Consider the following 13,536-nt stretch of genomic DNA (forward strand, 5'->3'; position numbering starts at 1 on the left):
GCCCAAGTAATCCCAGTACTCTAGATAAGGTATTTTCCAAAAAAGAAAAAAAAAAAAGAAGGAAGGAAGGAAGAGAGGCAGAAAGTAGAAAGATTTACAAGTTGTCACATCAGCAAAACCCACACGAGTTGTACACACGTAAGACTTGGAATTTACTTTTCTGAAACCAGTCCACTTGTCCCATAAAACAGCTGGGCTCAGAATATTTCTAAAAATATTCCAGCATGTCTCCTTACAGCCCTTCAATTAACTCGCGACTCGCGTGTTCTTTCGCCCGCGTCATCAAACTTTTTAGCTTAATTGCTTCCCTTATGATAGCTTACTTCCCCTATATATAGACGCCTACCTTTCATATTGACCAAAAAGAAAAAAAACCTCTAACTGAAACAACACAACACTACTACTAGGCTACTACTTACTCTCAAAATATATAATTATATATATCAGTGATCAAGAATGGATATCTTTCGAAGTTATTATTCGGACCCTCTTACTGAATCTTCATCACTTTCTGATAACAGCAGCTCCCCATGTAATCGAGCTAATCACTCTGATGAGGAAGTGTTGTTAGCTTTGAATAACCCCAAGAAGCGAGCAGGGAGGAAGAAGTTTTGCGAAACTCGACACCCAGTATACAGGGGAGTGAGGAAGAGGAATTCAGACAAATGGGTTTCTGAAGTCAGAGAACCAAATAAGAAATCAAGAATATGGCTTGGAACTTACCCCACTGCAGAAATGGCGGCTAGAGCTCATGACGTGGCGGCTATTGCATTAAGGGGTCGTTCTGCTTGCTTGAACTTTGCTAACTCTCACTACTAGAAATCCGGGAAAAAATGACCGCAAAAAGCGACCAGTGTTGGTCGCTATTGGGCTAAAAAGCGACCAAAAAGGCCTGGTAGCTATATTGATGATCCCTTTTATTTAGGGACCAAAGTTGGTCTCTAAGCTAAATGGACCAATTTTTCCGGATATTGACTATAGAGACCAACTTTGGTCGTTTTATTAATTTAATAATATAAATTTGGCAACCAAAGTTGGTCTCTAAATATAAAATACATTATTTATTTATTTATTATTAATCATTAAAAAGCGACCAACTTTGGTCTCTAATCCAAATATTATATTTTAAAATCTGGAAATTAGAGACCAATGTTGGTCGCTTTTTTATTCAATTATTTCTTTATTTTATTAAACTAGCGACCAACTTTGGTCCCTAAATACATGAATTTAATTTATTTTTTAAATATTAGCGACCAACTTTGATCGCTATATCACCAGAAATTTTATTTTTTTAATGAAATAGCGACCAAGTTTGGTCGCTTTTTGTAGAAATCTGGGTAAATAGCGACCAACGTTGGTCGCTATTCTCCAGAAAATTATTTTTTTTAACATGAAAAGCGACCAAATAGAGACCAACTTTGGTCGCTTTTCTGTGTATTATTTTGGCAGAAACTGCCTGTTTTGGCAGCTACACCACCTGCCAGTCATACCAAAACCCTAACAAGCAACAACAACAACAATTCAAACAATAATTCCAATAAAAATACCAAAAAACAACCCAACAACAACAACAACAACAACACAAAAACAACATTAAAAGCTACATTAAAACCAAGAAAGTGTTAATTTCAATAGAACTACCAAACTAAGTTAACTCTTATTACAACCCAATGGAAAACAAATTGTATTTGTCTAGTTCAAATTGTCTAAAATTCATTCATTGTTTGGAACATCATTATCATCACTGTCTGATGAAGTTTCATCATCATCACGGTATTGAGAAGGGTCTACTTGTCGATGACGGGAAGAATGATCTCGGGGAGGACAGGAGGAACGTCCACTTGGAGGACGGGACGAACGAGCACGGGGACGGGCAGCCTCTGGCGATGATGGCCGAGACCGGGGAATCGAAAAAGATCCAGCTAGGAGATTTTTGATCTGCTCTTGCATGCTTTGGCACTGAGCGACCACACCAATATACTCAGCATCTCTAAGCTTTTCTCTTTCCTTGGACGCTTCTAGCTCGGATGTGAGCTTTGTCACAGTCTCCCGCATAGCGGAGAGGCTCTCCCCATCAAGTTGCTCGGCTTGCGATGAAGTCCATATTCCTTGCATTCCACACCTATAGCGATGGAATGTCTTAGTAGGAAGGCCGTATACCTTCCCCCGTTTTGGACTGCCTGCAGCCCGCGTCCATAGTCTTTCAACATCCTCGGCCGAAAGTTGGAATGGCGCGCCCGACTCATTAGGTGGCTGGCTGCGTATGAATTCCTCAGCTTCAACTCTGAAGCGATCCTATAAGAAAAAGTAAATTGAATTAGTATTTCAAAATTTATATAAAAGTAAATGAAAATACTTAATGAAAAGTGAAAACTTACATGTACAGTCGAGGCACGTCCCTCGACCCACCTTTCTTGATCCGTCTCTTTCTTCTTCTTCACAATATGAGTCTCCCTGAATAGCTCATCTTGGTTCATCGGACGACCCAACTTCTTTTCCTGAAAACTCATAAATTTTAATTAATAAATAGAATAGATATACTTTGAAAATTAAAATAAATTAAGCAATTACGTACCATTCTTCTTTTTATTGTCCCCTGGCTGACCGCACCTCCAGTGTGCAATGATCCTCCCTTCTCAGATGCGCGAGCTTTCTTTCCCTTTTCGCTCTTCTGTAAGAACTCTGCAGTAAGCCATTGCCTTTGCAAATCATCCCAAAACTCCTGAAGCAACCAGCCAGGCTTCTGGTTCAGCTGTCTAGCTATGGAGAAAGAATGCGACAACCGCTTGCGAGCTTTGAGATTAAAATTTGCAGCCACGTCCGCGCTATACTGGTGTTCCCATACACACTTGCTCTGTATTTCAAAAGTTAAATATTATATGGAAATATCATAAATATAAATAATTATACTGCTTAAAAGAACATTTATACCTTAAATTCATTGAAAATTGCCTCCTTCAGTGAGAATGGGAATTCACGCCAAGACGCATAAGGGGCATCATAAAGCTTTCTGGTTGCTTTGGTGATTATCCTCGTAGTAATATTACTCGGGAGGAACCTGCAATTTAATAAATAAAACAAATTAATATCTTAGTAAAAACTGTACAAAAAAATAAACATAAAAATAACAAATAACTCTTACCCATCACCCTCAGGGACTATGATGATCCTGCCATACTGATCATAATGCACCTCCTCGTTAGAAGCAGTAGCAGCATCAGCATCATCGTTCGAAACATGTGTATCAGAGGCATGTGTAGAAGGAGTAGGGGGGTCAGAGCTACTATCCCGCAAGCGAAGGCCTCCAATAGGTGGAGTCGCTGATGACGATAGATGTGATCCCTGTGACTGCGACATAGCTGCACGGATCGCAAGTGGCTGTGATACTGATTGCTGTGACCCGAGTGGCTGTGACCCGAGTGGCTGTGACCCGAGTGGCTGTGATATTGATGGTTGTGATCCATGTGGCTGTGACATGGATCGATGCGATCCATGTGATGCTTCTGGGTGGGATCCACGTGGTAGTGAGGCAGGTGGATTGTATGTCGGACGCACAGTCCGATGGCCCTGTGAAGAAACACCCGGGGTCTGCACGAAGGTGTAGGGCTGGTGATGTTGTGTCAGCTCAGTATAGCCATGGGGTAGAGGCTGTGGCATAGTGATAGGCAAATCAGAAGATGGTGGAAAAGATTGATGAGTAGTATCTTCTACCCTCCTCTTTTGCTTCCTAGCCTTTTTTCGACCCCGAGAACCACTACCTTCATTATTACCTCGACCCTTGCCTGTCATCTGCATAATATAATACATATTTAGATTGAAATATATAAGGAAACTATCTATAAATGAGAGTTATCAAAGAAACCAACTTTTTAAAGCTCATCGACGTATTCTTCCTCGTCAGAGAATTCTTCTTCCTCACTAGTTTGAGCTTCATCAGTTGATTCTTCTTCCTCATTTTCTATAATTCTTACTTCATTTATATCAACTTCTTCCAATATGTGTTCAGGATGTTCCAAATCATTTTCTAAAAGTTCGTCCACTATTTGGTGAACACTGGAGATATCGTTTTGATATGCAACATCCAACACATTCTCGACTTCGACCCTACCTACAGGCTTAGTTTTGATTACAACCCACCAATCGGACTTATTCTGCCGAAATGGATAAGGAGCATAATACACTTGCCTAACATTATGTGCAATTATGAAAGGATCATAGCGATCATACTCCCTCGTATGATTAACCTCAATTATGTTGTATTGATTGTGTACTCTCGTACCTCTTGTTGGATTTGGGTCAAACCACTTGCATCTAAAGAGAATAATTTTCTTAAATGGCCTACCTGAATATTCTAGTTCTATTATTTCTTTGAGCATACCATAATAATCAATATCTCCAACTTGGTTGCCATCACCACCTTGAACCCACACCCCACTGTTGTTGCTTTTTTTATTTTTAGAGCAACCCTCTGTATGAAACTTATAACCATTCACAACGTACTTGGAATATGTTGTGACCTCAACCCCAGGTCCCCAAGATATATCTTTCAAAAATTGATTTACACCATTATTTGGATCATTTACCTACATATTGTTAACAAAATTCATAAGTTAGCATAACTTCCAAACATTGTTTACCTACATAGTGTTAGAATATTTTAAGGATATACTTACAAATTGTTTGAACCACCTATGAAATGCCGTATATACAGCATCTTGGCCAAATTGACCCACGAAGTGACTGTGACACATCAAATATTTTTAGTAGTTGCATTGAGATGTAATCACAGTAAATTTTATATTTTGATAACTATTAAATCAATACTTACTTGAGAAATGGTACTACTTCGAGACAATTTCGCAACACATGAAATGTAGCTGACTTGAACTCCATAAAATGAAATTTAACCCCATATATAAATTAGTCTACCTAAATAATTAATTTATTTGAACCCTAAAAGTATTAATAAGAACCCTAAAAATTGCAAATAATATATAACATGGAGAAATTGAACCCTAACATGGAGAAATTGAACCCTAACATGGAGAAATTAAACCCTAACATGGAATTAACTTTGAACTAAACATAGTTGAACAAATAATATATAACTTTGAACCCTAATATATTGGAACTGAACCCCTAAAATCACTGTTTTTCGGAAAAATAAAAGAAAGGAGAGAGAAACTAACCTTGGGAGTGGAGGTCGCCGGAATTTGCTGCTGTCGTCAGGGGTCGCCGGTGGCGGGGGCGTCGCTGCTGCTGAAAGTCGGAGGGGGGAAGGGGTTTTGAGTGTTAGAGGAGAAAGATTTTAATTTGGGGAATAATTTTGAAAGAATGGACCTGAAACTCGTTTTGGCTCCTGTGAAAAAAAATAGCGACCAAACTTGGTCTCTATTTTGGTAGCCAAATTATTTTTGACTGTTTGACCAAAATAGCGACCAACGTTGGTCGCCATTTTTGACCGTTTGACCAAAATGGCGACCAACTTTGGTCGCCTTTTGGTCAAACGGTCAAAAATGGCGACCAACGTTGGTCGCTATTTTGGTCAAACAGTCTATACTTAGTGCATAGTATAGCGTAAGTATATATATATATTATATATATATATATATATATATATATATATATATAAGCTATATTCGATACGGTATTACCTAATACACTTATACTTAGTGCATAGTATAGCGTAAGTACATATATTATATATATATATAAGCTGTATTCGATACAGTATTACCTAATACACTTATACTTAGTGCATAGTATAGCGTAAATACATATATTATATATATATAAGTTGTATTCGATATAGTATTACCTAATACACTTATACTTAGTGCATAGTATAACGTAAGTACATATATATATTATATATATATATATAAGTTGTATTCGATACAGTATTACCTAATACACTTATACTTAGTGCATAGTATAGCGTAAGTACATATATTATATATATATAAGCTGTATTCGATACAGTATTACCTAATACACTTATACTTAGTGCATAGTATAGCGTAAATACATATATTATATATATATATAAGCTGTATTCGATATAGTATTACCTAATACACTTATACTTAGTGTATAGTATAGCGTAAGTACATATATTATATATATATATATATATATATAAGATGTATTCGATACAATATTACCTAATACACTTATACTTAGTACATAGTATATCGTAAGTACATATATTATATATATATAAGCTGTATTCGATACAGTATTACCTAATGCACTTATACTTAGTGCATAGTATAGCGTAAGTACATATATTATATATATATATAAGCTATATTCGATACAGTATTACCTAATACACTTATACTTAATGCATAGTGTAGAGTAAGTACATATATTATATATATATGTAAGCTATATTCGATACAGTATTACCTAATACACTTATACTTAGTGCATAGTATAGCGTAAGTACATATATTATATATATAAACTATATTCGATACAATATTACCTAATACACTTATACTTAGTACATCGTATATAGCGTAAGTATATATATATTATATATATAGACACACACGCCCGCTTCGTAGTACTATTCATCCCTTGTATTACAAAAGTGTTAACGACTTACATTTATATTATTTACATAGTAAATACAAAAGTGATTTTTAATTTTGACCATATAGAGACCAACTTTGGTCGCTAACTGTAAATGAATTTAATTTAGCGACCAAAGTTGGTCACTAACAGAACATGAATTTAATTTAGCGACCAAATTTGGTCACTAAATTTTAATCAGATTTATTTATATTTTATATAATATTTAAATTAATAATAAAAATTGTTAAACGTTAGAACTGGGTCCCACATTGGCGACCAACGTTGGTCTCTATTTCATTAAGCGACCAACTTTGGTCGCTAGCTTTTGAATTATATTTATTTATATTTTAATTTTTTTTAAATAAATATATATTTATTAAAATATTATAACTGGGTCCCATGTTAGCGACCAATGTTGGTCGCTATCAACTTATCCTTCAATTAGCGACCAACGTTGGTCGCAAGTTTTAAATTATATATATTTATATTTTATAAGTTTTATAAAATAATAATAAAATTATTAACAAATTTAATGTGGGTCCCACTTTAGCGACCAATATTGGTCGCTAATCTCAGTATATATTTGACCAAGCAAGTCTGACCAGTCCAGTCAACAATTTGACTAAATTTGCGGCCAAATAGCGACCAACTTTGGTCGCTAAACTATTTCAAATATATTTTTAATTATTTTCGGCAGTTTGGCGACCAACTTTGGTCGCTTTTCTTGACAGACCAAATTTGGTCGCTAATTTTTGGTCGCTTTTTACGGGAATTCTAGTAGTGTGATCTGTTTGGAAGTTGCCTATCCCTGCTTCTACCGACTCTAAGGATATTCAGAGAGCGGCAGCGGAGGCCGCCGAGGCTTTCCGACCATCTGAGTCAGAAGCAGTTTCAGGAGAATCTGCTGGCACAACTCCTCATGAAACACCAGAAAGTAATAATTTTTTTATGGATGAGGAAGCTCTGTTTTGCATGCCGGGACTGCTAGCAAATATGGCGGAAGGACTAATGATACCACCACCTCACTACGTAGAGGTTGGAGATTATGGGGAAGCTGCTGCTCACCTCTCTATGGAGTTATACTATTTAAATACTTCTGGTTATTGCCTCTTTCGTACAATCTATATATATATATATATATATAGTCAATATGCAATCAGAATGCTCGAGGTTCCTTAAATTAGGATTTAGGAGATATATACTGGTAGTTTCGTACTCAAATATTTGGAAGTTACGAATTTACAATAGCGTTGTAAATATTTGGTTAGGCAAGTAAGAAACAAAAAGCTTTGTTATTTTCATGCCATTGTATTTGATGAAGGAAATAAGTTGCCAATAATTAATCTGGGACCTATTTCATCTGTTTTGGAGTATTCAATATTTTTTGCCTACCAATATTATTGTTAATAAACTTTCACTAATATTTTAAAAATTGATTTTTCCACTTTTGATATTTATAAAAAGTTACTTCTAAGTACTTTTCTTTGTAGCTTTTAGTATCTAAATTTCATTTTTTTTACCCGATCTTAAGCGAAAATTATGCGAGCTGCTGAATTTAAACTAACTTACAGCGCAGAGTGAATTATACTGGAAACCATTCTCCTCCTTGTAATTAACTACAAGAAGTTCACTAAAGTACAAAGAGTCTCTTAATGTCATCTGTTAGGAGACCTTCATGGGACCTTCATAGTACATACGAGACTAAAATATACATGGACGACAACCAAAGAGCCCTACTAAATCCAAATAGCATGGCATGGAATGACACCTCACATACGAGGATTTGAAATCGTTTGATAATGTTGTACAGCAACTAATAGCATATGCACATTAATATATTTGGAAATTTACTATCAAATGATAAAATTTCACGAAAACAATGCAGCCTATTACGGCAGTTTTGATATTTTATTACGGCAGTTTCTCGGGAACCGCCGTAATATACTTGCGGCGGACCGGATTGTGGCACTTTTTCAAACCGCCGTAACTGTGTATTCTGGCGGTTTCAAACTGCCGTTTTACTCAAAAATAACCGCCACAAATCCATGTTTTTTTGTTTTGTATTTTGGCGCAACTTTTATGTAAATTACTCACACTGTTATGCGACTGTCTGCATTTACAAGCTTAACTTATTTTCCGGTTAATTTACGTTCATGCATGTGCTTGTCTTTAGAAATTCTTACATTTGTATAGGATTGCATGATAATAGTTGCACAGATTTCATAAACGTATCCTAACATACTCGATTGTTTTCAGGTTCAAAAGACAGAGAATTGTGTATGAGTCGAATTTGATTGACCACGGCCTATAGCGAGGATTATAAGTGGCCGAAAACCCACGAGTCGACACAAGGGTACGACCCAGAGGCGAAAAGAAAGACGCGGTCGCATTAGCATTAGGTCTGGTAGGGCAGATATATCTTAATTTGTCGTCCACATAATGAAGGGAAACCTCTTAGTATATAAGAGGGGTTTCAGCCTTGTAATAAGAGAGGTTCGGAAGATACAAGATTAATATCATCTCTCTCTCTACTTCTATTATCTCTCTATCAATCTCTCCTTCTCTCCATTACTGTTATCTCTCTACTACAATCATCCTAGAGTTTATTAGCTTCGACTACGATTTACTCCTTCATCTTTGATTAATTTGCTTAAAAAGAGTTAAAAGTCTTTTGAGTCAAACAATTTGGCGCCGTCTGTGGGGATTTTGTTAGCCGAAATCGTAGTTCTCATCTAGGATATCGAAAGTAACGATTACTGTTCTTCATACCCAATAAAAACCAACAATGGCGGAGAAAGAAGCAAGGCTGAAGATGCTAGCAGAGGTCTCAAACAACCTCTTAAGCTCCTTCAACGGAGCCAGTAGAGAAGGCACTGAGAATACAACACCAGAGGATACACCGGAGGAGGAGATCTCACCCTCTCAACATGAGGACCTGACGGTCTTGTGCGAAAGGGAAGTTTTCACGTCCACGACGAGAGAAACACCACCAGCAATCAAAAAGCTGCTGAAGGAGTGGTTGACAAGTGCTTTAAGCAACATGCTCGAAAAACCCCAAGGAAATGTCGAAGACTTACCAACGACATAAATCGCAGCTACCATCGGTGAGCCAAGCACCACAAGAACGAGCAACACCCGTACTGTCATCGACGCAAACGACGATGCACTCATGAACATCCGAAAGAAAATGGGAGAAATGGAAAACGAGAACAAAGCACTTCGTGAGCAAATGAGAGAGCACCAGGAAAGGGTTGACAAAATAACTGGCGCCCCTAAACTACTACCAAAACGCGATGTGGGCCGATTCGTCAAACAGCCATACAGAGGGAGCTGCTCCTCACCTCATCCCGAAAACCTTCAAAATGCCGCCATACTTGAGAATATACGACGGGACCACGGATCCAGAGGATCATTTAATCCATTACGTCATTGCGGTAAAGGGAAATGACCTGTCTAAAGAACAAGTGCCATCTGTGCTACTAAAAAAGTTCAATGAGACTTTGACAGGAGGAGCATTAACATGGTACTCCCAGCTACCGGCACGATCGATATCTACATTTGAGGAGATGGAGGATAAATTTTCCACCGCTCATGCAGGAGCAAAGAAGGTTGAAGATAGGGTCAACGACATCTTCACAATCAGGCAAACGGCAAGCGAGGGACTTCGAGACTTCCTGGCCCGATTCAACAGAGTAAAGATGGGACTGCCAAATGTGTCAGAAGGAATGGCGGTCGCAACCTTCCAAAATGGGTTAAACAGGAACGGATCAAAGGCAACAAAAAAAAATGCTCAACAGACTCATGAAGTAGCCCCCCACCACATAGGAAAAGATTCACAACGCCTACTGCACCGAGGTGAGGGCAGACGAAGACGATCTAAACGTCCCAACCCAGCGACTGACGTCAGTTCAGACCGAGGCAAGGAGAGATCGACGTAACGATGGGCGAAGGGATCAACCCCCACATTTCAATCGAGAAAGGAATCAGCCTTATGTCAGAACAACTAACCCCGCCTCCTCCAAGGCATGCATATGTCGTGCTACGGCACACCGCACACCTTCGAAATGATAGAGGTATGCCTCCACTATTATCTGCTCATAACTTTTGTATCTCCCCTTCAGAGATAGTATACTCACTAGAGAAACTAGGCACGAAGGTACAATGGCCACAAAAAATGAGATCGGACCCAAGCGCGAGAAGATCAAACGTCCTCTGCGAGTTCCATCAGGAAAGAAGACACAAGACCGAAGATTGCATAGGTCTACGGCAAGAAGTGGTCAGGATGTTGAACCAGGGCTACCTGAAAGAACAACTCAGCGATAAAGGACGGGCCAACTTCGCTAGAGGACGTGACCCATCTCAAAGACCCTCAAAGCCACCATCACCGGCACGTACCATACAGATGATCATTGGCGATGGCGATGATTCGGTAATCAACCATGTGAATCTCACCACCACGCATAAACTCAAACGGACGGTCGCCCACGAACGCTATGACGACTTCGAAGACAGTATCATCTTCGAAAAGTCAGATGCCGATGATTTGTCTTTCCCTCATTATGATGCTTTGGTTATAACATTACGCATCGCTGATACATATGTGAAAAGAATCATGGTAGACGACGGAAGCGGCCCATGTATTATCCACCCGAGAGTTCTCATACAAATGAGGCTCGAGGATAGAATAATACTGCGTTGCATAACACTAACGGGTTTTAACAATGTAGTAGAGCGAACATCCGGGGAAATAGCGCTACCAGTCCAAGCAGGGGGAGTCATGCTGGAAACCACCTTCCATGTCATGAACCAGGAAACAGCCTATAACGCCATCATAGGGCGCCCATGGATACACGCCATGTGAGCCATCCCCCCAAGCTTCTATCAAGTGATCAAATTTCCCACACCGTCGGGAATATTCAGCATCCGAGGCGAATGTCGCACTGCCCAGGAATGCTATCGAATCGCCCAAAATTACACATACACCAAACAGCTGAAAGGAGCAAGTGCGGAGGCATAAAAATTAGCCATGTCGGGAACTAAAACCGACCCACCAACAGAGGCCATCAGAGACCAAGACATCATAGAATCCTGCAAGGCAACTATAGAGAACCTCGACCCAGTCCAGTTGGACGACACCGGCAACACAAAAAAGGCTTACATCGGGCACAACCTCTCAGAGCCAGGAAAGTATCGTGAATTTTTAACTAACAACGCCGATTTATTTACCTTTTCCCACACAAATATGCCAGGGATCCCAAAGGATATCGCCATTCATAGATTGAATGTCAGCCCACTTTATCCGCCGGTACGGTAGATGAGGAGAAATTCAATGTCGCATCAACGAAGCGGTCAGCAAAGAAGTGGACAAATTGCTCGCCAATGGTTCCATCAGAGAATCGAAATACCCCCAGTGGGTCACCAATGTGGTCATGGTCAAAGAGAAGAATGGGAAATGGAGAATGTGTGTAGACTTCACCGATCTAAACAAGGTGTCACGCCCCAACTTTGGGAGGCGCGACCGACGCTCAATCGAGTGAACCCAACTGAGCAAGCCTTATCAACCGCTATCTACCCAACTCGATAGGAATAAGGAAGCCATGCTTACCTTTATTTAAACTAGGAAAGATAGTACATTCAACATCTTAGTTCATTTTATATCACAACATTTAAAACGTGGTTAAACTTCCAAGGTTCCATACAAGTTATAGTGTAGAAGAAAGCAAGAGTACAAGGTTACAACATGGTCCATTGACCTATCCAATACCCATACATAACCCACACAAACGTCTACGGAGCCTCTAAGGATATAAAAGACGTGATAACAATGCTGGCAACAAAGCCCCGGCTATACCTCAAAAGTGAAAGTCCAAAATAAGAAGATGTACAATATAACCCCTTGAAGGAGAAAGGGGCTCACCAAGACTTTGAGAAGAAGGTACTCCGCTAGGCGCAATCGGCACTATCCGCAATAGAGCCACCTACATTCATAAAAAAAATGTAGCGCCCCGGCAAAAGGGACGTTAGTGCCATCGAATAGCACTAGTATGTATAACTAAATACTATCTTACTAGAAAGAATTATTAAGCAAGTACAAGTAAATCACATGAGTAAATCAAATATGCAATTCATTCAGTCCTTCATATAATTTCCAAAACTTAGTTAGTGGAATTTCTTTCATATCTTCATCATTTTTCTCAATACCACCGCTATCTTGAGAGGAGTCCGATCACGACCCGACCGGCTAGGTTGCCTCATTGGAGGCATATTTTTCAATCACTATTTCATTTCCGTTATCCGGAATTCAATATCAACACATTACCACCATGTGTGCGGCATGTGTCCGATCACGACCCGATCGGCTAGGCCGCCTTGTCTAGGCGTTGTTCCTTTCTCATTAGTCATCACATCTGAATCTTTATTTCATATATATCATATCAATTCCTTGGCACTCAGGGCCACCATTATCACATCGTTTTCCATTTTCAGTATTCATCTTGCAGGTTGTGATCATAGGCATATACAAAAGTAATTCAAGTTGCAGTACATGTAAGTGGGCATATAGCTAGCATGAACAATTCTCAATTTCTATCTTGGCTTACAGCCTAAGCATTTCAACATATAATTGTATTCTTCATACTTCTCTAATTATCAAGAATGGTACATTACTCACATTGAAGCACATCCTTCATGTATATGTGTAGTTAATTGCAAATCAATTAATGCGCAATAACAATCAATACATTAACCAATTCAAATCTTACCACACTTTCGTAAACGCCAACAGAGCTCAATTTCTAATAAAAGAGGTTTTAGCCATACATACCTGAAATTTTCCCCTTAATGATACTACAATGATCCAATACACTTAAGTAACTTCAATCTACAATACAACATTCAATAGGGCCAATATTAATAATAAATTCCATAACTTAAGCCATTTAGGCATATTATCAA

General features: G+C 38.7%; 1 protein-coding gene and 1 pseudogene across 1 annotated transcript; both read left to right on the top strand.

Moving 5' to 3' along the window:
* The first annotated feature begins 256 nt into the window (after positions 1–256).
* LOC104239814 (dehydration-responsive element-binding protein 1B-like) lies at positions 257–7,672 on the top strand (annotated as a pseudogene).
* Positions 7,673–9,944: 2,272 nt separating this feature from the next.
* On the top strand, positions 9,945–10,520 carry LOC138888013 (uncharacterized). Its single transcript, XM_070169808.1, has one exon. The coding sequence runs from the start codon at positions 9,945–9,947 to the stop codon at positions 10,518–10,520; it is 576 nt and encodes a 191-aa protein (XP_070025909.1).
* The last annotated feature ends 3,016 nt before the right edge of the window (positions 10,521–13,536 follow it).

The sequence above is a fragment of the Nicotiana sylvestris genome, chromosome 3 (genome assembly GCF_000393655.2).
Source record: "Nicotiana sylvestris chromosome 3, ASM39365v2, whole genome shotgun sequence".
Classification (NCBI taxonomy): Eukaryota; Viridiplantae; Streptophyta; class Magnoliopsida; order Solanales; family Solanaceae; genus Nicotiana; species Nicotiana sylvestris.